Consider the following 27,041-nt stretch of genomic DNA (forward strand, 5'->3'; position numbering starts at 1 on the left):
CAGCATAGAAATCATAAAAGTTATTAAATCTGTTGTTAATAGATTTAGCTAGACATAAGGATCACTTTAGGTCCACAACAGGTAAAAACAATATCAACTTCAGTCAATTGCACATGTACTAGCAAATCTGATTATTTCAGTTATTAATCTGTCAGCAAGCATATAAGTGTCCACAATAGCCAGTTCTCCTGAGGTGCTGAGAAGAAACCAAACTAATCAGGAATAAAAGCATACTTTAAAAAAATGAATCAGCAATATACTATTATATATTTGTTTTGAAAGTTAGGTATTCCAAGTGTCAAAAGGGTTAAAAGCAAACACCTTCTATAGCAATACAGTTCCAAGTTGTTGACTAAGCCTGTTACTGTTACTCTGGTATAAAATACCACTAGGTACAAAGGAACAGAAGTGTGGAAAATTTTTCTTTTTTTTTTTTTTTTTTTGGCTTGCTGATTTTATTTTATTTATTTATTTTTTTTTCATTTTTCTTTTATTATTCATATGTGCATACAAGGCTTGGTTCATTTCTCCCCCCTGCCCCCACCCCCTCCCTTACCACCCACTCCACCCCCTCCCGCTCCCCCCCCTCAATACCCAGCAGAAACTATTTTGCCCTTATCTCTAATTTTGTTGTAGAGAGAGTATAAGCAATAATAGGAAGGAACAAGGGGTTTTGCTGGTTGAGATAAGGATAGTTATACAGGGCATTGACTCACATTGATTTCCTGTGCGTGGGCGTTACCTTCTAGGTTAATTCTTTTTGATCTAACCTTTTCTCTAGTTCCTGGTCCCCTTTTCCTATTGGCCTCAGTTGCTTTAAGGTATCTGCTTTAGTTTCTCTGCATTAAGGGCAACAAATGCTAGCTAGTTTTTTAGGTGTCTTACCTATCCTCACCCCTCCCTTGTGTGCTCTCGCTTTTATCATGTGCTCATAGTCCAATCCCCTTGTTGTGTTTGCCCTTGATCTAATGTCCACATATGAGGGAGAGCATACGATTTTTGGTCTTTTGGGCCAGGCTAACCTCACTCAGAATGATGTTCTCCAATTCCATCCATTTACCAGCGAATGATAACAGAAGTGTGGAAAATTTTTAAAAATTAATTTACTAGCTATCAAAATCATGACACAATTTAGAGAATTATCTAAAGTCATATTTGACCTTTTCTTTTTCCTTCTGTTAACAAGGGTGTATTCTATGTAACACAAGAAGCTAACATAGATATTTGTCTTCTATTTTCTGGATTCATCCTAAAATTAAGAGAAAACTCAGTAGTAGTAAGCTAACAGGTTCAATAGAAATACCTATTTAGACATTCAAGTATACATCCACCTTGAGGATGGGATGTAAGTCTAAACACAAAATTTACTTATATTTCATATATATTTTGTACACATAACTTGAAAGTAATTTTGAATAGTATTTTAGTGTGCCTGCATTTTCGCTGCAGTTCGCACATGCGGTCAAGTATGGAATTTTCACTTATAGAATCATGCTAACATCCAAAAGTTTTTGGATTTTGGGGCATTTTGGATTAGGAATGTTCAACCTGTACCTTGTCTTCAGGTTTAAAAATTTTTACAAAGCATTTACTAGAGACTTAGATTCTACTGTGATAAATGTTATATCACTACTTGAACTAGTTCAGAACCATCCTAAGTAACTCACACACTTCGGCACTATACTTATGTAGAATTTCAGGTATATTCAACTGTAATGTTGCTAGTTCGGAGTGGCATAAAAGAAATAACATCCAGTAGGGAGGCAGTGTTGTAAAGATCAGCATATTGTAATAGAATATTTTTAAAGCATAACAAAACCACAAGGCAGTGAGCATGGGCTGCTGTGTTGCATTGCTGTGGGCACTAGTAAGGCAGGGTAGTTTGGAAAAGCTGTTGCTTATGGTCCTAAATATCTTTGTTCCTTAACCCCCCAAACCATGTTTCATAAATGTGAAGAATATATGGACCAGTTTTTAAAGGAAAATAATGCTTATAATTCCTACCACTTTAAATTGTTTTATTGTAATTTCATATTTATGTACAAACATTAAAGCGGTGATCTAAGTTTCTTGTGCTCATTACTCTAAAACAAATACTCAATTTAGCATAAAATATAAGGAAAGCTACAAAACCAGTGTATTTTTAAGTGAACACAATTAGGATTAGGCTCCAGGTGAGGAAAACATTCATGCAGGTGGCATGTGAACTGGTCTTTAAGAGTGAATAGGATGAGGAACTGGGTAAATAGAAGTTGGAAGATAGATCCCAGAAAGGGAATGGCAGTGAGAAGAGAGCCCAGTTACATGAGAGTGCAGCAGATATGTGAACAGATAACAGTCCCACGGGGCTGTAATGCAGAATGGGTACCAAAGAATGAGTGAGAACCATTGAAGGCACATGTATGGAAGAGTAGGATATTGCATTTCAAAGAATTTTATCTATAGGAATTTTTAAATAAATTAGAAGAGTAAAAAGGTAGAAACCCCAAGAGGATAGCTGTAGAAGGCAGGTATTTGGCTCACTACCATATTGCCAGATCCTAAACATAGTTGTTCTTTGATAAGTGTGTGTGATATGATTCATAACAAATGGCAGAAGGACGTCCAGTTTAAAATGTAGAATAGGTGCTTGGAATAGAAATTAGTAATGGGTAGCATGGATTGGGGAATTGTTTATAACTAATTGAACCTTTGAAAAATGTATAACACTATAAAGGAAAAACAGTAGGCTAAGGGTAGAACCTTAAACTGCTATAGTTAAACCTGATATAAAGGGGGAAAACACTGGGAAAAGGTAGCAAAAAAGGTTACTCAGAAGAATATTTTATCCCAGAAACAAAAGGAGAGAAAGAAGTTACCCATTTATGCATGTCCAGCTAATAAATACTTATTTTGGATTTTGAAATTGGACCTTGTTTTAAAGCAGAGTCACTCTGAAGTTTATCCTAGTGTTAAAAATTATTTTAACAGGAATGTAGGAGTTAATGTTGAAGGGGTCAAGGTCAAATCAGGGAAATAAGGTTATCCTAGAAGCATGCTAGGTATGAGGACATTTCAGAGTGGCATTCACATATTTTGAAATTTAACAGTTATTTTATACTTTTTGTTACTACATCATTGAACCAAATATATAAACTTTAGTATGTTCTACATTGAAGTTAAGCAAGAGGATAATTATAGCACAAAATATTTACTTTATGAATTTGCTTAATGTAGTATCTCTATTAGTGGCCTGCCCTAGGATATTTTAAGTGATGATATTAAGTTTTATTTCTAGACAATTTTGTGAAACTTATTTTGCCTAAAGCAGGCACATGGTTCAGTAGTTAAAAAAAATTAAAAAGTTGTAAACTAAAATAAAGGCATTGGTTTCTTACTACTTTACAGCTTTGAAATTCACTCTGAATCCTCTTGTTAGAGTGTTTACTATACCAGCAAGCAGTAGGATTTAACATTAAATTTTCATTTTGATTAACTTGACTGTAGTTGTTTCTTGGCTGCCTCTTTAGAGCCACTGTGGAATAAAATTAAAATGGTTTTTATGATATAACAATTTAGCTGAAGAAAATGACATTTTTCTTTTTTCCCTGAACGGCAGTGTGTTCTACCCCTGAGTTTCTTGCATATGCCTGATGGCTCTGGTTTCTCCTTACTCCACTCCATCCTTTTGTAGTACCATCAGATTAATTTTCCTAAAGCAGAGATTTGGTCATTCCCTTATCCTTCAATGGCTCCCTATTGCCTCCCTCTCATCTAAACCCAACTCATTCATCAACGCAGAAACAGCCCAATTGCTATATTTTTCCTTTAATGCTTTTCTCTTTATCTTCTCTGCAGAAGTCCCTGTCTCCACTCTTGATTTCTTATCCCTCCTGCACAGCCTGGGTCTTGCCCTGCCTTACATCAATTAAAACTGAGCACATGGCTCCAGTGAGAATGTGGACTTTTTGACTGTGGGAACCCTTCTCCTTTATATTTTTGCCCACTCCCTGATTGCCTGCTCCTAAAAGACACTCAATAAAAATCAGTGTTTGCTAAACAGATAAAGAATATTTTAAAATAAGAAGTCTTTTTTCATTTTAATCATAGCACTTCTCACTTCTAATTCATTTGTAATCTAAATACTCATTTGTTGGTGGTGGTATTGGCTGTCTCCTCTTCCCTGTTGGGTACCTAGTGCTGTGTTTTGTTCACTGATGTATCCCTAATGCTCAGAACCATGTTTGTCACATTAGTTGAGTGAATGAGTGAGAGGTGAAGCTGAAGGTTAGCTTCTCCCTGCTCTTGGGTTACTGTCAGTGATTTTTGAGGCACAGGACAATATGATGGCAGAAGATCAGAGAGGAAATGTTGTGAGTCCCTGAAGTCAGTTTGTCCAGCTTTGAGCAAGTTTCATGACTCCTCTAAAGATCATTTCCTAATTTGGTAAGGATAACATGACCTAATTATAGTGTTCAAATAAGGATTATATTTTAGGGAAAAACATGTACAATAAAGTTAGTAGCTGATGTTTCCTGATCACTTCTAATATTGCTGACTTGGTGCTAATTATTTTCCATTCTCTGTCACTGTATATGTGGTATATGTGGTTATCTACCTCATAGGTGAAAAGCATAAATGTCCTGCCCAAGATAATACATGGTGGGTGTCACAATATTTACTGAGACCAGGTATGCTGAACTCCACACCTGGTACTTACAACTCTTCTGCCCACTGTGTCTGCCCCTTCTGGTGGGGATGGGCGATAGCTCAAGAAGCAGCTGCTTGATTTCTCCTTGGGAGCAGGGGTTCTAGCTCGTTCCTTCCTGCCCTAACATACTTGAGGGATGCAAAGGGCTCATGAGTACTTATGGCCCCCAGAAGATGTCACCATGAAAAAGCCCAGACCTTCCAAAGCATGAAGGGCAGGGAAGTAAGGTTTGGAAATTTACCCCCTGATGAGTTAGAGCCTCTCTTCTCACTCATATTACTCTACCTCCAGGTCACTTTGTGTTTCTTTTCCCCTTCTGAAAAAATGAAGTTTTTAACTCTGTGTTTTCTACCACAATGATAAATACTCTTGAGTATTAAGACTATTTTTTATTATTATTATTCATATGTGCATACAAGGCTTGGGTCATTTCTCCCCCCTGCCCCCACCCCCTCCCTTACCACCCTCTCTGCTCCCTCCCTCTCCCCCCTACCCCCTCAATACCCAGCAGAAACTATTTTGCCCTTATTTCTAATTCTTATTTCTAATTTTGTTGTAGAGAGAGTATAAGCAATAATAGGAAGGAACAAGGGGTTTTGCTGGTTGAGATAAGGATAGCTATACAGGGCATTGACTCACATTGATTTCCTGTGCGTGGGTGTTACCTTCTAGGTTAATTCTTTTTGATCTCACCTTTTCTCTAGTTCCTGGTCCCCTTTTCCTATTGGCCTCAGTTGCTTTTAAGGTATCTGCTTTAGTTTCTCTGCGTTAAGAGCAACAAATGCTAGCTAGTTTTTTAGGTGTCTTACCTATCCTTACCCCTCCCTTGTGTGCTCTCGCTTTTATCATGTGCTCAAAGTCCAATCCCCTTCTTGTGTTTGCCCTTGATCTAATGTCCACATATGAGGGAGAACATACGATTTTTGGTCTTTTGGGCCAGGCTAACCTCACTCAGAATGATGTTCTCCAATTCCATCCATTTACCAGCGAATGATAACATTTTGTTCTTATATGGCTGCAGAAAATTCCATTGTGTATAGATACCACATTTTTATTAAGACTCTTTTAAAGATTGTTACATGGCTTGGAAATAAATTAGATGGTTTATGGTTGGGATAACCAAATTGATCACCATTGCCTTTTCTATTAACTGAAAAGTACTGACACAATTTCAGAAAGATCTATAATTGTACCTTTAAAACAGTTATGTTACTAATAATCTTAATAATTATAATAAAGTCAACATCAAAGTAAGGAGTAAGTTTTCTGTATGAAGGAATTAGACTTTTTAGATATTTCATTGAGCATTTAAGATGACTAACCCAGAATTAATGGTGGGGATTATGTCAGCATCTGAAAACATCTTTTACATTTCAGGGAGTGGGTTTCTCTTTTGAAATAGTTTGTCATCAGTTCAAAGGCTAAAAAAGTACTTCAGAGAATATTAAAATGAAAAATAATTTCATTTGGCTGCTATAAAGCTTCATTATGCTTAATTGATTGGGAGGTTTGGGAGGAGGCCAGAGAGAACTGGCAGATGTAAAATTTAAAAGGAAATCTACACATTTAATTTCAAGTACTCTTTCAACAGACATGAGTTTATTATTTATTTTTGATAGTTTTATTATAGTGATTAAAAGCATGAGCTTTGGAATCAAATTGGCCTAGGTTTAAATTCCCACTTTTCTGCTCATTAAATTTGTGTGTTTAGACATGTTACCTAATGTTTCAGACCTTGATTTTTCTCACCTGTTACAAAGAAGCAATACCTACTTCATAAAGTTCTAATTACATGATATAATATATACAAAGCATTTAAACAGTACCTAATGCTCTGAAGGCACTTAAATTTTTTTATTATCATTAAAATATAACTGTTTAGGTACAGTAAAGTATTTGAATATCATTTTGCCAAATAAATGGAAAATTGTAATAGAATCCTGTATACAGTTTCCACTTGGTGTGCAATAACTTTCTTTTGTTTTTTTTTAAACTGACTCAAGAATGAAATTTTCTCATATTGGGATGAACGGTCAACTTCTGCATTTGTAAAGTTTTAACTAAGGAAATTTTATTGCAGAGTATGGAGTAACCACTTTTGGATTATAAGTTTCTTATATAAAATTGTATTTTTCTAGGAGAATGCATAGAAGGACTGCGGGAGAATGACTACCTGCTAATACATTCGTGTCGTCAGTGGACCACCATCACTGCCCATAGCCTAGAAGAGGGTCACTATGTCATTGGGCCAAAGATAGAGATTCCTGTACATTATGCAGGTAAGACTCCTCTCAAGAGATGGGAACAGGCAGAAGGAGGAAAAGGACTTGAAAGTTCACTTTTTTCCTTCATGGTGGGAACATAGGAATTTTCTATAAGCTAGAGTGTCATGACTTAGAAAAAAGAAGACTCAAACACATTTGTGTGGTTAATTAATCAGTGAATTCTCAGATTCATTTTGTCATAGGTATTTCTAATTAATGCAGCTAGTTATTTATAAGATGAAAATTTTACAAATGCAAAGAACTTCTCTGCAATCTGGGAATTAAAATCAATTCGTATAGCCAACCTCTGAGCAACAAGGGCTCATGTCTCTAAGTAACCCAGTGTAAAAGTTGAGTATTGTTTTTGTGAATGACTATGATATAATGATTCCACAAAGTGCCATTTCACACGTGAGCATTGTGGTCTCGTTTTAAATGTATTGGCTTGGCTGTTCAGATACCTGGACATGTTGTTTTATTCAACTAGGCTTTTAGAACACAGAAGCTGAGAGGATCTCACTGCTCTTGTGATAGGTGCCTTCTCCCCTCCCTTTAAACTCCATTCACTTCAGTGATGTCATTGAATTCACTTTGATTGAGTATATTCTATGCCAGAACTAAACTTGGGATATATTTAGTGGCTTGAATAAACTTTCAATATTAATAGCTTATACATACAGTTTTTAAAAAACAAACTCATGCCATACTTTCTTCTGTTGTTTATAGTTCATTCTATAAAGGTTCTTAACTTTTTCTCTATTATTCTTCAACTTTTTAAAAAGTTACAGCAGGACATTTTAACCAACTAACTATAAATTATATAGCCCTAGATTGACATTTTGTTTCTGATTGACCTCTCTACAATATTTAGCAAGTTTTCTATTTGGAAAAGGGACCTTATTGTAGTTCTGCTGTCCAGAACAGTAGCAAATGGTATTTGCACAATAAATAATAAATGAATGAATGAACTGATACCTTCTTGGATTCCTAGGAGTTTTCAATTGTTAATATGCCCCAGGGATCACTGAGCTTCTCAAAAATCCTTATTCAAAAATATTATAAGAAGGAGAATTTTGTGGCCTAAACTTTGTCCTCTACAATTATATTACATACCTTTGTGAGTAACCTTCCTGGGAAAAACACAAACATTTAGCTGCAGAATGTATTACATTTGTGAGATTGGGAGCCAGGCTAATGGGTTTCATAGGGACACAATAAGACAGATCCTCCAGGCTGCCCAGTCTCCCAAGACGTTTTTACAGTAGGTGAGAGCAACACTGTTTTTAGCAGGCTCAAATTCTGGTTTCTGTTTTTGTGAAAAACTTTATCGCATATATGAGTTTACCTAGTTTCCTGTGTTTTTCTACTAGTAGACTGAGTTTTAGTCTTCCCCTAAAACCATTGTAGCTCCGTCACATCAGTCTTTTCAAAGGAATGCTTTCATTTGGTTTTTGCCTCAAATCTCTTTGAATACTCTGTCCTGGCACTGGCTTCCTTGCCTTGTTTTTTAAAAGGCCCTCCAGAGCTCTTGCCTATTTCTCCAGACTTTCACCCTGAAGAGTAAACCATCTATTCTAGCTAGATTAGTCACCTCATTGTTTCCTGAGCACACTGGACACTTTAACATGTACACCATTCAGCCCTCTGGAGTTGCCTTCTTTGGCCATGCTACTGCTTAGCCCATTATTGGGTTGGGAGGTACAGGGGTCCTCTGCTGCCCCCACTGAGCCCTTGATCCACTTACTATGTGTCACATTCATTTGGCACATGTCACTCTTCATCTCTTACCTCTACCTGTTTATACATATTTATGCCTTTACTCACCAGTTGGGTTACGCACTCCTTAACAATTTTGCTCATCCTTTGAATATCTACACAAACAATACACTTCTTGATTGATGTGGATGCTTGATCTAAAGATCTCAAACCTGGCTACACTCTGGAATCACCTAGGGAGGTTTAGAAAGACCAATCGCTAGGCTCTACCTCCAGAAGTTCTGATTTAATTGGTCTGAAATGTGGGGTGGCTTCAGGGTTTTAAAAGATAAGCTTAAACTTAACCAAAGTTTAAACTTTGGTTGAAATGTAGCCAGGGTTGAAAATGGGCATCCACAGTGTCAGAAAGTTTTCCTAAATACCTTCAAATATTTGCAAATATTTTGAACATAAGGTTTTGTATTAACACCCATCCAGCTTTCACTGGGGAAAAAGATATATGTTCAGCAGCTTACTCTTTATTTGTAAGGATAATATGCTGCATGTAACTGGGAAACCAAGCTTCATGTTGCAAACTATGCATACTGTTTTTAATGAAATTGAGGTGCCAAGACTCTAGTGAAAAACGGATACTTCCTTCTCAGGAATCACATCTCCATTTTGTCCCTTATTAATGATAGCGGTTTTAATCATTTGGTTAAGCTGTTATCTGATTTCTTTGCAAAACAATTACCATTACGAGCAAATTTGAGAGAGGATACCTTGATACCCCATAACTGTCTGGAATCTTCTTTAAATCTTCCTGCCCGCCTCTCCACCTGAATGAGCAGCTGTTGATGATTTCTGTCTGATCCAGGTTTTACTGTGGATAGCAAAATGGTGCTTTTCTACCTTAACTCCATCATTCCTCTTTACACATTTGCCTTCATTCTACCGTGAGGAAAATCGTTTCCTTCTTTCCAATTTACTTACTTATCTGTTGCGATCAGCATGCCTTAATGTATTCTTGTGTCGTTCAGAAGATTATATCACTGTCCTTATTTATGTTAGTACCTAAATTATCCCAAATGTGGACATTTGTGTATAAGCTGGCCCTTGTGTCTTGATGACATGGTCCCTTTCAGTTTTTCAAGCATGTCCTGTTTACCCACATAGGTAGCAGGCATTCTTTTTGATCACTACACTGTTTCATTTAGAGCTGCAATACCATCCTATTCCAGGCCGTGCCCCTAACTTTGTGGTCTTTGTAACTGGAGACCCTTGAAGTTGGGCAGTGCACAGCCTGGGCCGTCACAGACAGCAACTGTATTCACACATGTCCTGCAAAGTGATGAAAGTCAGTATCTTTTTTGTTTTGTTTTGATGTAGAGTCTCACTGTATAGGGCAGGCTGAGATCCTCCTGCCTCAGCCTTCCAAGTGTTGAGATTATAGACATGTATCACTGTAGCCTGCTTATAATTTAACACCTTTAAGAAATCACAATTCAGAGTGCCTTTCCCATATTGTCTATCAGAGATTTTCATGAAATTCCTCATGTGAAAAGAAATAATTTAGTGAAACTTTAAGAACAGTGAAATATAACTTGATGTTTGCATGAGATCTCTGAATGGTAGTCATAAGAAGCTAATTATTCTAAATTCTTTAATAATTAGATGTGCTTTGGACAAATAAAGACTTTACTCATTCTGGAAAAATAAGTTTAATCCTGGAGAACAGTTTTCTTGGTATAACAATCAGTTCTAAGAGAGACAGCAGAGTGTGTTCAGTCAGCATTACATATTTTGCTAATAGAAAAATTGACATAGCATTTAGAAGAGAGATTGTTGCTTTCATACAGATTTTTGTTCAAAGGCATCACAGGTAAATTTTGTCTAAACTTTCTAACTTCTCATTGCTACCAGAAGGGCAAAGATTTCTCAAGAAACACGCAATACAGAGCTCAGAATCTTTCTACGTTCTGCATATTTGGAATATCTAACTTCAAAATTGTCTGGAAATTCAGACCCAGTAATTCGCCTGCATGCCTCCACTTCCCCCTCTTTTACTTGCTTTGTTGAACAAAAAACATGTGTTTTTAAAAATTAATAAAAATCTCCAGTACAAATAAATTCTAGGCAAGAGATCCTGAAGGTGAATGTTTCTCCTTTTGTAACTCACATATCTATCAAATTCATTTTGTCTCTGAGGTCAGTCCAGTAGGCCCTAGTTATTAACCACAAAAGTACAACTCATGTGACTCCCTTTTAGGGCCTTAAACTTAATTTAGTATTCATAACTCGATATTTATTTTCTTTAAACGTAATCTAAATCTCAGACCCCACAAAGACCTGGGTATACTATAGGCTCTGGAACTTTCTGTCCCTTCCTAAGCACCAAGTCTCCACTCCACACAGTGGAGATTTACCCTAGAACATGTTATGGAGGTTCTGTGAGGTTTCACCTGTGTCAGTGGCTTGGCATTGTGCTGTCAAGGATGCGAATGAAGTAAAGGACTCCTCTCACGTCTCATGAGAACCAACAAAGGGAAGTGGCAACACAGCTTTGAGAAAGTCAATGGATTGAAATGTGAGGTGTCTGTGGTCCACCAACTTGCCAAGTAATGGAATTCTGACTTGGTTTATGAAAATTTAAATCATTCTATGGGATGCTTGCCGTCATCATGGATGAACAGATTGCTGCTTGAACATAGCTGTCTGAGATAAACTCTAGCCATGTTTGGTTTCTATTTTTAAATTCTCATCTTCCTGCAAATTCAGTGAATATATACCAAACTAAAGTGATCTCAGTACTTCCCCTCACAGCTACAGTGTGTACAGAAAGAATGACACTTGCACACGAGGTTGGTTAAGAATTGCTTACGCAGTCTTCAAGGCCCTGATTATTCAGCAAGCACCTGGATTTATATCAGCAGTGCCTGTTTTTAAAAATGTGGGATGTGCAGTGTCTGTCTCTTGGGCAAAATTATAATACCGTGGTATCTAACATAACCTTGAATTGTAATTACTGAACAAAAGGAAATGTTGAAACAAGCTAATTTTATTCTCCTGGGTTGCAAGTTTAATTAGCATGAATCATCGGTTTACAAAAGAAACTACTAGTGTTGAACAACACTTTTTGTACTTTCTCTATTACATGGGATAAAGCTTCTGAGATCAAATGAAGAATAACTGAACTTTCTTTAACAAAGTCCTGAAAAGTAAGAGAGTATGCCATTATTCCAGCCAGTTTTGCCATTAGTAAATATTAGATTGCTAAAAAAACAACTAGTTTTGATGATTCAATCTTTGGGTCATAGTTAACAATAACTAAAATTTACTTAGGGCTTACTATTACCTGTGCATGTTGTTAACTCAGCCCTTTTTTTTTTTAATCTCTTCACATAACTTCATAACAAACCCAAGAGGTTTGTTTCATTATTACCTGTATCTCATAGAAGTACAAACTGAAATTCAGGGTTATTAAGTGTTTTGTGACATTACACAGCCAATAATTGTGCTTTGAACCCAGGATATGTGCTCCAGATCCTACTCCCCTCACCACAATCCCTGGGAAAGTCCCAGAAGGCACTTTCTAGGCAAACTCTCTACCACCTGAGCCACGCCTCCAGCCTTGAAGGCACTTTCTATGTGGAAGGCATCTATCCATCCTACAGAAGAGAGATCTGTTAGAATTAGCCAGCATACTGACTAAAGCCTTTGTTTTCTTCATCCATAGCTCCCCACTTGTATTCTCACTCTAGGAAAAAATTAAGAAGTAGATAAGTAAATTTTGAATTTTTCCACTGTGCAAGTCATATTCAAACAGGTAACATTTTGTCTCTGAGTAATTACCAGGAAGAGGCAAAGACAGGAAGCATTTCCATGAGGGCCCCTGGATTGATGGATAGTATTCCTGCTGGGCCTGGAATCACAGCAAAGTCTGGAGGCCTGGAGAAAGGTATTTTACATATTGACTAAGGAAACTGGTGATCTTCAACAGGTCATGCTCAATGAATGAAACAGGGAAATTTGATTACCAAAAGAGGTAATCTAATGAGTGGGAAGTAAGCCAGCAAGTAAGGATCACCTGTTGTTCATCAAGATTTTTGTATTAAAGGAAAGCAATAGAGAGGACATAGGATGAAAGGCTTTTTAATATTTCATTTTTAAAGAATAATGCAGTCTGAGGAATCTTTCTAGACTAAGTGGAATGATTCAAAAAAGAAGAGAGAAACTAATTAAGTAATATAATAGCCTGATGTCTGGGAAATTGTCTCTGCCACTTTTTCCTCAAAAGCCATTTGCTACTCCTGTAGGAGCAGAAGGTATGATTCCTTTCCTTTCAATAATAAAGGTCACTGCTGACACTCCTAACAAATTATAGGTTGACAAAAGAAAAGCCTAACAGATTTATTTTCTCAGAGTTTTATGTGACAAAGTCTTCAGAATGAAGACTCAAAGACTCAGTGAATATTTTGTTTTAATTCTTAGATTTGATGCAATCTGTGGTATAACTTAATAATAACCCAAGAAAATTTGAATGTAAACAATATTCATGATGAAATGATATTCAGAAATTATTTTGATTTTGTTACTTGTGATACTGGTATTATAGTTATGGAACTATCCTTATTTTTTAAGATGCATACTAAATTATTTAAGGGTCAAATGTGATCATAATTTATAAACTATGTTAGCAAAAACAAACATAAAAATAGATGAATATCTGATAAGCTATTTAAGTTATTAAAACTAGATAAAGAGAATGTGGATGTTCATTGCAGTAATTTTCTAAATTCTTGAAAACTTTTGCAATAAAAAGGAAAAATAGTTGATTCAATGATGTGCCATCCAGTGGCAAAGTTAATTGTATTGTGGAACTCTGAAGTGATATTCTTAGCAGAACAATTCTGCTCTGTCCTTGAATCCCATTTATGGTCTCTCTCTCTCTAGGGGTAAAAAGTTCCCCTTTCCCTGGGTTGTTTTGTTCCAGGATTAAATGTTCTGGGAAACAATATAATGAGAGGTGAACTTGGAAAAAAGTGGTGGTAGAATTGCCTTACCTGTGGCAGAGCCTTGGTTGGTCAAGTAATAGCTTGGTTCTAGGGGCTGCACCCAACTTAATGATGTAAGTGTTAAAGAGGAAAAGGGGTGGGACAGATGTGTATAAAAGTCAGGATGAAAGGAACTATTTTTCTCTTTATTTTCTTCTTAAGATAAGCACTTAATGGGAGATATGAAAAAGGGGACATATGGGCAAATACATTGGAAATTTATATGGTGTCACTGTGTGGCTTTTCTTGATTTTCTATAAACACTAGTAAAATAACTAATAAAATTTTTAGAATCCCTTGATTACTATTTTCACACTTCTGCCTGTTTACTCTCACACTCTTGCAAATGTCCTGAATTTACAAACAGAAATCTAGGATCAGAAGAATTAAAACTCTGACATAAAACAAGGGTAGCAATTGGTGTTCAAAACTCCTAGGTGACTATTTTTTGCATCTTTTCTACGTCTGGTTAGGTATTCAATGGAAAGTTGGTACTGGAAAGGGCTAACTCCAGTTCAAGTGTAGTTTAACCTATGAGATAATGTGATTAACATCAGGTGGAAAGTTTGAACAAGCCGCCTGTGACCACACTGTTAATGGAGTGTTTATAGCATGGGTGGGAATGTGCTTGTCTCACTTCATAATTTGATTTCCATGTACGATTTGTACCTCTAAAAAGTAATATGACCTTTTAAGATTCCCTTTTTGCTTTTAGGAATTGTGAGCTTTTTCTTTGTGGAAAACAGACTTAAGAATGTGCTTCAAAATTAATCGTGATGTTAGTAAAACTGCCTGAAGTCACCATGCCTTTTCTTAGGATTCAAATGACTTGCCTTTATGACTCACTACCCAGGGAAGTTGTGTGCTGGCTTTCTGTGAAGACTGGCCCGTCTGGATAGTTGTTCTGAGTACTTTAACAGAAAAAACAACAAATGAGGTATACCGTGCACACTTTTCTGCCATTTGAAGCAAGAGGATAGATGATTCAGACACTTAGTGTTCACTTTTAGTAAGGTGTAGATTACGCAGTGCCTCCAACTTGTTAGAGCTGGTTTATGGAATATTGTGGGGTTTGTTCCTCATAGTGAGTCAAGCCAATGAGTGAGTGTGAAACAAGCATAATAAACACAGAGCTTTTATTTTCTAGATGTTAAAAATCATTGTAGGTAAATAAAATGCAGTGGGCACATAGACATTTGAAATATTCCATTTCTCCAGTCATGCCTTTTCTGTTCTGTAAGTTTTAACTCTCAGTAGCAGTTAAGTTTTTTCTTACAGCACATCACACCATTTCCTAGTCCCAACTTTTTCCCATTTGTGAAGCCAGACACCTTGTGTAAGAATACCAGAGCTCCCCCCGTCTTGGCCCCTTTCCTTCTTGCCCCCAAAGAAACTGTGTGCTGAGTCTTATGGTTCTACTTCCTCAACCCCTAACAAGCTACTGCTCCTTTTCAAACCACCTGACTTATGTCTCTCTTGATCTAAAGACCCTACTTTCCTCCTGCAGTCAGTCTTCTATGTTATTATCAAATTACCTTTTCTAAAGTACAGCTCTGTTTTTCCCCACATCAATACACTCTTGTTTGTAGGTCCTAAAGTCTCTTCATTAGACATCCCAGAGGGCATTACCCACCAAACTCACGTGTCTCTGCCCTGCCTTGCTCTATTCTCTTTTTTTGTGCTTGTAGGGCCCACACATCATAGTTACTACCCAGCTGTGAAGTCCTATCTCAAATACCATTTTCCTCAAGAAGTCTTTTCCAATCTTCCAAGCCATATAGATCAGTCTTCCTCCTTTCTCCTCAGAATCCCTGCAACAGTTTGTGTCTGAGAGACTTTGGCTCTCATTCTTCCCATGTCTACTAAAGGCTTCTTGCAGATAATCCTACATAGGATTGATTCTATCAGAATCCAGCACAGACTTGAGTACCATAAGGAGTCAATAAATAATTTTGACCCAACTGAAATTGAGTCATCTTTAAAAGGAAAATATTTTTAAATAGGTTCCCAAAGGTGCCTAAGAACAACCTGGAAAACAAGTCTATACACCTGGCATTGACAGGAAGGGGTGTGTTTGGGAATGCTCTCAGAGGGTACAGACCAAATTCTGTAGAATGAGGATCAGTGACTTTTGTCTGGAAGTGGGAGATGAGGGCCTTCAAGACAACATGAACAGAAAAAGCATTCTAGACCATACTAGCTTATATATATAATCCAAAGCTTATAGGCAACAGAGAAGGTAAGTTAATGATTTGCGGGATAGAGTGAGTTGGGGGGAGTATTTAGGAGAAAAGATTAGAAATGTAGATTGGAACAAATGACAGAATAATGGAAACTTCAGTCTCTGTGCTGTGGGAAGTCCCTCCCAGAATCTGTGTTTTAAAAAGATTACAGGTGAGCAAGCCCTCTGTCCTCTGCAGAGAGTGAAATACATCAGGAGTGTGTGTGGGGGTCGGGGGTAGGTAACAAAGATAGTGGGAAACTGAATCGGGAAAACCTGTTAGGAAGTTGATGAACGCTGTTGATGGGTGGGGGGGTGGGAGGAGCTGGTGAAGTAAAAGTTGATATCTAGATCTCAAGAATAAGGAAATAAGAGAGGAAGATAAACCTGAGGATTTTTTTTAAGACAAAAAAACTTCTTTGTACAGTTTTTAAGGAAACAGACTTCCTTTCTTCTTTCATTCCTTCCTTTCTGCCTCCCTCCTAGGCATAGGCACTTACTTGTGCACACTTTTCCCTAATGGTTTTAACTTATTTCTAACATTTTCTTTGTTGCTAAAAGTCTTTCCCATTAAAATAAAATTTGTCAGCAAAATAAGATCTTGTACGTTCTTCCTAATAATAGAGTAAGAAAGTCAAGATGTAAATTTCTTTGTAATCTTTTGGAACACTCAGGGTCTTCTTGTAGAAGTTTCTCATCATCTTAGTTACTAGACTCTAGACTGGAAAGAGTGCTTTTATCCTTTTCACTCTGGGGCCTGCCTAGTATGTCAGAGTTAGGAAAGAGTTCCATAGAAAAGTGTATTTGGAGTCTAGGATCAGGTGACAGAAAAAAACGGTATACAAAAATCTCAGGTCCTAACAGATTAATCCTGTAAAATTTGATACTTTTACCTGTATTTGGCAATTACTTATTTCCTACATCCAGTAGGGATTCTTTGTTCTGTGTCAAAAATCTAGGACAGTGATGAATTTCATGAAATATTTTAGTCATGTATTTTCAATACAATGATAAATAAATTCTGTGAAGGAGGATATATGTAATGTAGGTTGACTTGTTAAGATCAAAACAAGAAATTTGTTATAATTCTTAAACACTATTACTTCCTTATTTAAGAAAAAGAATGATTGTTTTCTTTGTTTAACATAGACCAGTGGTTCTCAACCAAATTGAACGTTCATGCCCACGTCCCCATCCTGGGGACATCTGGTAATGTCTAGAGACATTTTTGGTTGTGACAGCTGGAGGAGGGGCAGCCACTGTAATCTGGTGGGTAGAAACTAAGGATGCTTTTCAGCAGCCTATAATCCACAGGACAGCTGTGACTGCAAAGAATGATCCATCTCCCAAGTGTCAGTGATGCTGAGGTAGAAAAACTCAGGTTATTATCTTCATTGTTGTTGTAATTAGTTTTATATTCTACATTATCAAAAATTCTCACCTTTTAACAGAAGCTACTAAAGAGATGTCTAGCAAATCAATGTTAATTTCTTAGACAACCAGTTGTTACCCGGGCTGGAGAGAAAAAAACCATACCCGGCCTGAGACTGACAGCAATTCTGTGTCATGGCAAAAAAAATCAGGTGTCCAAAGTGGAGCAATACCTCAGGTTGCAAAGCTTCCAGACTATCCTTACTTTTTTCTTCATCTTTTGTTTTTAAAGGGGATATATTTGTAAATGCCTAGAATAAACAGATTTTGAAAGATAAAAAACATAGCAAACTAGGTCTACCTGCTTTAGATTGCGACATTTACCATGTGTCTGTGTGAGGTAAAGATTTGGAATCCCCTTTCCCTGTAAAGTGTATTATCATTTCTCTTCTGTTCTAACTCTTCATCCCTTCCCAACATTTTAACTACATGTTTTGTTTGTAAGTTTAAGCATCTGCATAGAGACCCTAATCTAAGGAGGAGAGAATGACATTGAAGCAGTGTTGTGCAGGATCTATCGAGACATTAATTGAATAATTAAATACCTATTAGATATTGGGCAGTGGGTAAAGAGAGTGGGGAGACAATTGGAAGAAGGGTGACAGTTCAGACCCCACTACCGAACAGTAAAGGGAGTACCTACCATGTGGCTGGGCCCACGAATATCACCATTATCTCATTTAATATCGAAACAGTTTTCTATATAAGGAAGCCAAGGTTGGGTCCTCTGGTTAGTAAGTAGTGAACTTGAGATTCCAACCCAGAGCCACCCATTTGTGGAGCCTCTGCATTCAGTCTGAAGAAATCATTGTGGCCATATCTGATTCTGGTAGACCTTCTGGGCTCTGACTATGTCCTGTAAGCATTGAGCTTATTCTCATGAAACTATGTTTGTGTTTTAAAGATAACCCTTTGGCAGCAGGTGGGGATGGCTCTTTGTGACTAGCGAATTGCATAAGTAAAGTAGAAGGAGCAAACAATACACTCCATTGTTCCTTGTGTCTCAGGACTTTTTTCCGAGTCCTTTCCCAGTCTCTCACGGGGAGGCATGAATCATAAAGAGAGGGATGAGACAGCATTTGAGTCGTTATTGTTCTGTTTTTCCCTTCTGTCCCTTACCTTTTACCCTTTTGCCACTCAGTGTTTACAGATAGCATTCTTAATGAGAGCTCTTCCAGTGAACATAGCCAGGGCCTTTGTGCTTTCTTCCTCCCTCCTGTTGGAGTGCCATACAGCAAGGCCTTTTCTGCATTCCCAAGGTGTACCCTAACTTGAGAAAGAGCAATTTAAGCAAAAACCCCATGTCTGGACTAAGAGAGGACAACCTTAGAAACTTAAGAATGAAGCCCTTGGAAGGTGAAGCACAGAATTCCTGGCAGTGATAACTCACTTCATCTCCCCCTGCTGTCCTCCTGAATGCACATATAACAAATGAGTCAGTGGAAGATAAGTCAGATGCTACATTTCACCTGTTGCAGGAACTGTGAAGAAATTATCTTCTCTTTTATACTGTGCTTCTGATAAGTACCCATGTGGTAGCCATCAAGCATATTGCTATTTAGAGGGACACTGTTCTCCAGTGCTGCTGATGTCCAGTTGCTGTAGACACTGAGTGACCTTGGGTGACATGCTCCAAGAAGCCCAGGTGGCAGGAACTACTTAGGTCAACTTTGTGATTCCTAGCAAAGGCTCAAGTTCATCCCCTCCTTTCTTATGGCTTAAAAACAGCTACAGCAACAAAATAGTTCTACTGCCATGAGAAGTAGGAGCAAGATAAGGGTTCCTACTGTCACCTCTGCCCTTCTGTGGCCTAGCAACTTCCATTTTCTCCCCAGCCACAGTGAGTACTGTACCAAAATGATGACGTAGAGGGAAGGCTTGTTGTCCTAGCTCAACACTTTCTTGTGTATGTTACTGGACCTTTCTGTGCCTCCGTCTCATCATTTATAAAAGGAGGATAATGATACCTATCTCATACACTTGTCAGGAAGATTAAATAATACTTAGAAGCATATCTGGCATATACTACACACCATGTTCTCTGCTGCTGTTGCTGTTGTGATTACTGTTGTTATTGACTAGTATATAATTGTATAAATTTATGGGATTTAGTGTGACATTTCAATTCACATATTCAATATGTGCAATGGTCAGATGAGGATAATTAGTAATCACCTCAGATAGTTATTTCCTTACATTAGGAATACCCTGTACACATCAATCATCTTCCTCTTTTCCTCCTCAATGATTCCCTTCCTAGGCTCTGGTAACCACTATTCTGTTCTCTGCTTCTTTGAGATAAATGGTTTAGCTTCTACATATAAGTGAGACTATTTGATTTAACATAACATCCTTCTGTTCCATCTGTGTTGCTGAAACATGAAAAGGAACTTAATTTCTTTTAATGGCTGAACAATATTCCACTGTATATATATATATGCCACATTTCACTTATTCTTTGATCAGTTGATGGACAGTTTGTTGACTCCTTAGCCTTTCTATAGTGAATAATGCTGCAATAAACATGTGAATTCAGATGTCTCTTCTACATACTAGGAGTAAGACTGCTGGGTCAGATGGTAATTCTGTTTCTAGTTTTTTGAGGAATCTCCATACTGTTTTCCATCATGGTTATTATAATTTTACATTCCCCACCAACTGTGTGGGAGTTGTTCTTTGACCACATCCTCATCAGTGTTGCTATTATTTTGTACTGCATATAGTAAGACAAAAAAGGAAATGAGATTTTAAATGATAAAAAGGAGGAGAAAATTATTATTTTCTCAATGGAAAATCCACTGATCAACAGATTCTAATTAATAGCTAAATTTAGTGGCCAGATATAAGAATAGGTTATACAAGTCTGTGTTTCTAATATACTAGAAATAACCACACTGAAGATAAAAATTTTTACAAAGTAATACAGAGCAGCATCCAAAACACATCCTTGTTCACCCTATAGAGTCCTTGATTTGATTTAAATAGAGACAGATAAAATTTTTGAGGTCAACACACTGATTATTCAGTAAGACACATGATTTCTCATAGTGTGTGAAAACATGTTAAATGGTACGTGTAGATTTGCTCACATATTTGTTTCCCACATCTTTCCAAGGGTGATGCTATTAACAGGTTGGCCCTAAAAATCTATTTTGAGCTACTGTGGTTAATCTGTACCATACTTTTAATTCAGCCATTTTCCTGAATACAGTGAGGCATGATGAGACAGTTTTCATAAGATTGTTGTCTACAGTTTTTATTTCAAATTCAACCAAGGCCATGCAGACCTCCCATTAGAAACTAAATCTCTTAGTGATCCATGTATGGCCAGGAGCAGTTGCAGTGATGGAGATTTGAGAAGAACAAATGTTCCACCTTTTATGAAGTCCCAAGCTCCAGGCAACTTCTTGCTCTAGAATGGCAATAGGAAGTTAGTGTTGAATCTTGACAATATCTATTTGGTTACTTTTCCTATAAAGTAAAGGTATATTGAACTAAAGAGCCAGGAATGTACCACATTTTTTGCTTTTTTAAAAATATATAATTCAATAATGGAATCAATTCTAAATCACTCCATTTAACTTACAAATCAAGTGATTTTCAGTTTGACTGCATGTGGGCTGGGCAAAATGTGGCTAACATGACTGTGCTGTATCAGTATGAGACCTAAGTCAAGGAAAAGATTGCCAGTGTTAGAATGGATTGGATTTCTGCAGTGGTTCTTGACTCACCAATCTCATACAGCCGATAGACTTAGAACTGACATTGAGTTCAGTTTAATCATTCTGAATGAGTAAGATACGAAGTTCACCAAACTCAGGTGAATACGTGAAAAAAACCCTTGTAGCTTGGTAGTTGCAGCCCTACTAGTATTTAAATTTGTTGTTCGGGGGTGTTCAGGGTGGCTGTGGTGGATGGAATGATGCTTGTCTCTGTAATTGACATTTCCAGCTCTGCAACCTCAAAAAGTGCCTTTATTCTTTCTAAGCCTTTGTTTCCAAATGTTTAACATAGTGGTAGTAATACTGAAGCTGCCTGGTGTTTAGAATACTAACTATATTGATTATAGGAGTTTTGTAAATGATAAAGGACTCTCCTTTTGCAAAAGCAGAATCTAGGTCTAGATTTTTTATGGTCCTACATACACTTAGCACCTTTTTTTTGTTTGTTTGTTTGGAACAAGTGGGTATCTATTGTTCTTAAAATAAATGGTATCATCTGATCCTTAAGCCATCCTAAAATCCCTCACCCTAAATTCCCCATTTGGAGGAACTTTTTCTTATAAGTCACATAGACCTTTATTGGAACTATGTCTGGCATTTGAGTATATAAAATGTCTTTTACATGTGTCTGCTACTTTCTTGTAAGCTCTTGAATGTGTTTCATTTATTTTGCATTTTTCATAATACCTTCCAGTATGCCAGGTATACATAGTAGGTACTTAAATGGTTGGACAGTTGAATTCATGAGCAAGTATTAAATGTGTTATTCACCATGTAGTGGTGTTTTCAAAGACACATGTTTTTATTTTTATCATTAAGTCACTTCCCTTTTACCTTTCATACTCTTCTTCTTACCTTATCTTAATGTGCACGTGTTTGTACAGCTGCTACTTAAAGCAAATGCATATTTTAGTTGCTTTTGTTGGCATTATACTGTTTTCCTTCAATCTAAGAAGGGATCTAGCATATGATGATTGCTGTATGTTTGGCATAAGCTAGAGCTAAAACTTTAACATATGTGGACACATGTCAAGCAGGGTATGGTAACTTGCAAGGAGTGAGAAGTGAAGTCACAGATCCAAGAACACAAACATCTAGAAAACAAACCTACAAACTAAAGGATGCACTCTAAACAGAGCAAGAAGTGGAGTGACATGTAATGACTGAACACCATGTAAAAAGTTGGCTACCTGCCCAGAGAAAGAATTTATGACCACACATTGCCTTTAGCAGAGTGTCACCTTTCTAACATCTTTACTTGAATGTCCCTTATGTCTTTGAAGACCATACACAAAACATTTGACTAGAAATAGATGGCATAAACATTGGGTTCATGTTCTTTGTTGGAAGCTGAAGCACTGAGAACTCAAGTGAGTCATAGCTTTGTTGTTTATGAAACCTCCTGCAATCAGATACCAGGTTTTAAGCATTCAGTCAGCATACTAGCAATGTGAAATTTGTAAGTATGTTGTCTGTCAATGCTGAGCACTATGTTCACATAATTTTCTTAGGTGGAAACCAATGTGTGCATTTTGCCAGAAATTCTTAACTATAGTTTTATAAGACCTTGAAGACTGATTTGCAAAAATGATTATAAGAGATTTCCCATAAATTGACACTATTGACAGTAAATATAGTCCACTGTGAAACAAGATAATGGAAAATTACCAGGTTCATCTCTCTCTTGGGATTGGAAAAAGGCAGTGTGACACATAGTGACCAACCCTCGTAATTTTCTCATGGAAATACTTGGGGATAGCTTGACCTTATGGTGTGACAACTGTTCTATTTTGACATCATCTTCCAGATGCCTTATTTTCAGGTGGCTTTGCTTACAAAGGTCTCCCTGAAGACCTGAATAAGTCACTGTTGGACTGTTTCTTGTCAGTCTTCTAAGGAAAATGTGAAGGAAGAGAAACTTCAGCTCTTTTCATTTTTCCTGTTATAATTTACTTAGACCAACCAGTGATCTTGAGTTGGTTGTTACCCACAGAAAGTCATCTGTATTTTTACATGTTTCTGTTAGTGAAAGTAGGGAGAGAGATGGCCACTGAGGGATTCTGATGTTTCCTGAAGAGCTCGGCCAAACAGAAAGTACCCAGCAGAAAGTGCTGTTATCTAAAACCCCTTTATACATTCCCCTAGAAATAATGTTGGTTGTCAGTGGAATGTTTTGGACTTGAGTTCTGCAGTCTTGTCTTCTGTATGCAAGAGTTTCATTAACTGCATACCAATGTGTTTTCCACAGTGGTTGTTTCAACTCGTTCAGGCTGCTATAACAAAAATACATAGACTAGGTGGCTTAGAAAGAACAAAGTTTCTCACAGTTTGATATGGGAAATCCTATATCAAAGCATGGGCAGATTCAGTGACTTCCTGGTAGGACCCTCTTACTGTATCCTCAGATGGTAGGTCTTTTGGGGTTACCTTTTATAAGGGCTTCACCCTTAGTACTTAATCACATCCCAAAGGCCCCATCTCCACCACATTAAAATTAGATTTCAACCTATGAATTTGTGGAGAGGGACACATAAACATTCTGTCTATAGCAGAGATGGAAAGAAATTCTTCCTCTCAAATGGAACCTATTTTTTACCTATGTAGATAGCATTTTGTTTCATTAAAACACGTCCAGAAAAAAATGAGTTATGACCTTGTAAACAAGAAACAGAATTGTCTTCCAGACTGATAAAACAATTGTATGAACTCATTGGCTGTTTTTCTACTTAGCCTTTTATTCTCTAGTTTAAAATAAAAATTCATATTTATCTACTATCCAAAGAGAGATAGTAGAAGTGTAGCATTAATGCTCTTAAATCTGTAAACAGACCAGGGACAGTGATTAATAAAGAAAAAAGTATTGTCAAACATGGTCCTCCTAATACTTGCTAGAATGACTTCTTGAAATGGAAATCAGCTTAAGAGTGGTGAGAATGGAGTGAGGAGAGCTGTGTCCAAAATGAAACTGTTTGGGAGCTGTTGAAAAACTACAAAGCACTCAATTTTCTACAGTAACCATCCCTGTCCTGCTCTTTCTCTTCTTGGGAAGTGTTTATGGGCTGCCTTATTTCTATGTTACAGTTTTGACCTCTTGCCCCATTTCCTGGTATAATGAACCTAAGCCAACTTCAGTGGCCAGTCAGCTGACAGGCCAGTTTAGCCAGTCTTTCCAGCTCTGTTGGCATTGCCACACCACATCATGGAACTGTGTATTGCTTTTCCTGTGGTGATGAGACAGAAGGCAGGTGTGGACGCTTCATAGGGCGGGATCTGTCCCTCTCTGGTGACTCACTGGGTGCCACTCTTTGGGTGTATATTGTTAGTACCCTCTTGCTAAGGGGTTGTTTGCCCTCAGAGGTACAGCTCCCAGGCCTCCACTCCTAAGATTGGATGTTTAAGCCCCTGGAAGCATTCCAAGTGGGTAATTACTTTCTACCTTCTAAAAATCAATGAGATTGGGTGTGTCCTTTTCCTAGGCTGACTGTACCATACTGTGATTCTCAGAAGTAAAACACAGGCTTGTTTTGTCAAGCGATAGTATGCGTCACATACAAGGATTGGGTTTGGGTTTTGATTTTGAAAATGGGTTGTATTTCCTTTTTTGTAAATGTGTGTAATACTGGTAACTTAAAAGGTGATTTAGATGTAAAGCTGTAATTTACTTTATTAGTACACGGTAATCTTGTTGATGATAATTTTTTTGTCTGCATTGTGTGTGTGTATACAAAAAGATATGCTCACACAGGAATGTATAAAAGTATGGTCATCAGAATGTTAATTTGGTTATTGCTAGAGAGTGAGTCTTCAACTAATTTAAAAAATAAAGCAACCTAAACCCACTGTTAACCCTATTTTTTTATTTAACAGCTCTTCAACTAAATAACTCTCTCCATTCATTGCCTCTCATCTCTCATTTACTTCCTAACTTATTGAAGTGTGACTTTTGTCTCATAATTTTACTGAAAGAGCTTTTACTAAGGTTCTTAGTACATCCTACTGTGTACCTTGCTTGAGACTGTCATGATATTCTGCTTCCAGGTGTCATCTAAGCTCTCTTTCTCAATATCAGAGGCTCAGTGTCATCTAGAATGCTACTTGGCACACTTCTTTTCCTCCTATGATATGTCTTCAGGAATATCCACTTCAGCTTAGTACAGCTTCCTCCAAACTTACTGTCCACCCTAAACCTGCTCTTTTTCCTGTATCCTGTTTGGCAGCATCACCACCCAAGTCAGAAATCTGGAAGTCTTCCCACAACTTCATCCCCCACATCCTGTGATGAAAAGCCCTACTGATGCTATCGTCTCTGCATATCAAATGTGCCTTAAAAAATTTCTGCTGCCCTAATTCGAACCCTTTTCATTTTTTACTTACCTCAGCCTTTTAACTGCTTCTAGCTTTGTTCCTTTAAATTTTACTACCCAAAGAGTAGCTACAGAGGTCCTCAGTATTTAAAACAGACTGTATTTAAAACCTAGCTGCCTCACATCTTGGCTTTAAATTAAGTAATAGATCCCAGGCCAAAGAAAACCCAAGAACCCAAGTATGACCAGGTAGTATACTCTCTGATCTAGGTCCTGCCTGTCACATCTGCAGTGGCCTGGGCCATTCCCTCTACACACTGTGTCATTGCCACGTCCTTAGGGTCATGCTGTCCTCTCCGCCTGGAGGGGCTTGGTTTGGTAATCCATCTCCTAGGAAGCCTCTTCTGATGCATCCTTGCCATGCCTCTAATCCTGTCCCTGACCTTGCCTGATCTCATTTATGATTGTCTCTTTCCTTACTAGATCCTGAGCACTTTGAGACAAAGTACAGAGTTCTCTGTGTCTCTTGTATCTATCAGAGGATCTGGAATGTAACAAGATAGTACCTTTTAGATCAATGATTTGCTTATGCAGTTTGAGTTGCTGATAAGAATTAGGATATATAAAAATTATAAACAGCTTAAGCTTCCCTAACTCGCTTCACAAGACCAATTTCTGACCATTTTCACTCAAGAACATAGAAAAAAAAAACTAATATATGCAGACATCAAGCAATTTAGATCACTGTCTAGAGTCATGATAGGAAAAGTAGTTCCACATCTTTTGAGGAAGGATATGGGTCTGAAATAAGAATTTACATTTGGAATTAGTTTTGCCTTTCATTCAGTCACTCACTCCTTCACTTACTCTCTCACTCACTCTTAGGATGTCTCTGATAATACACAGTTGTGGCAGAAGACAATTATTCGTAGAGCTTCCTGATGGGAGAGAGGCAATGTAATAAAAGTGACATTTGGATGCTGTAGCTCTTCTCGTGTTGCCTCCACTGAGAACAATGGTTAGGTTAACCATTGTTAGGTAAATACATTATACCTAATGCATTATAATTGTCCACCATTTTGTGTTGAATTTACAAAGCATTTTTTTCTTTGCTATATTTGAACTAAAGTATTAAGCACTAACTTTTGTTTGTTTAATTTTACTGTTATTATTCCATGGAACTAAGTTTTGCAGTTTCCTAATCAAAAGAGCCCACTGAACAGCTATATTCATATTGTTTATGTGTGAGAAAGAGAGAAAAAAGAGGATGGGAAAAAATGAGAGTGGCCAAGAATGAGCTAGAAAGTAACCAGGATTAGGTTATGAAGGGTCTTTATAGATCCATGTCCATTCATTTAATGAATAATTTAACCACTTAGTATTTAGCACCAGGATCTGTGAAGACTTTATGACTTTACCATGTAAGAGACAGAGTTCCTGCGTCTAAGAGTTATAAATAAGGCAATGAGAGCAATGATTCAGAACAGAAAAGAACAGTGTTTGATGAACTGAAAAAAAAAAAAAAAAAACTTTTGAGACCCTTTTCAGTTTTCCTGTGCAGCATTTTGACCTACTATTCCATGAAAATTACTTCACAACTGTGACACGTTACAGACACATGTGAAGATCCATAGTTACAAAGACATTTGATAAAGTTAGG

The 27,041-nt window shown here is 37.3% G+C and overlaps 1 protein-coding gene across 17 annotated transcripts in view; it reads left to right on the plus strand.

The window, feature by feature from the left end:
- Garem1 (GRB2 associated regulator of MAPK1 subtype 1) overlaps positions 1–27,041 on the plus strand; it is a 189,589-nt gene that overhangs the window by 58,194 nt on the left and 104,354 nt on the right. For 15 of the 17 annotated variants that reach the window (XM_074070069.1, XM_020185797.2, XM_020185798.2 and 12 more), the window contains one exon: positions 6,829–6,969. Coding sequence is in view for 2 of the 17 variants with exons in the window: in XM_020185797.2 (XP_020041386.1) it covers positions 6,829–6,969 (141 nt within the window). In the remaining 15 variants the exon portion in view is untranslated. Of the gene's footprint in view, positions 1–6,828; positions 6,970–16,269; positions 26,420–27,041 lie in introns of those variants that run through there. The other 2 variants (XM_074070077.1, XM_074070078.1) reach the window with 2 other exon arrangements.

Source organism: Castor canadensis, chromosome 4, assembly GCF_047511655.1.
Source record: "Castor canadensis chromosome 4, mCasCan1.hap1v2, whole genome shotgun sequence".
Taxonomy (NCBI): domain Eukaryota; kingdom Metazoa; phylum Chordata; class Mammalia; order Rodentia; family Castoridae; genus Castor; species Castor canadensis.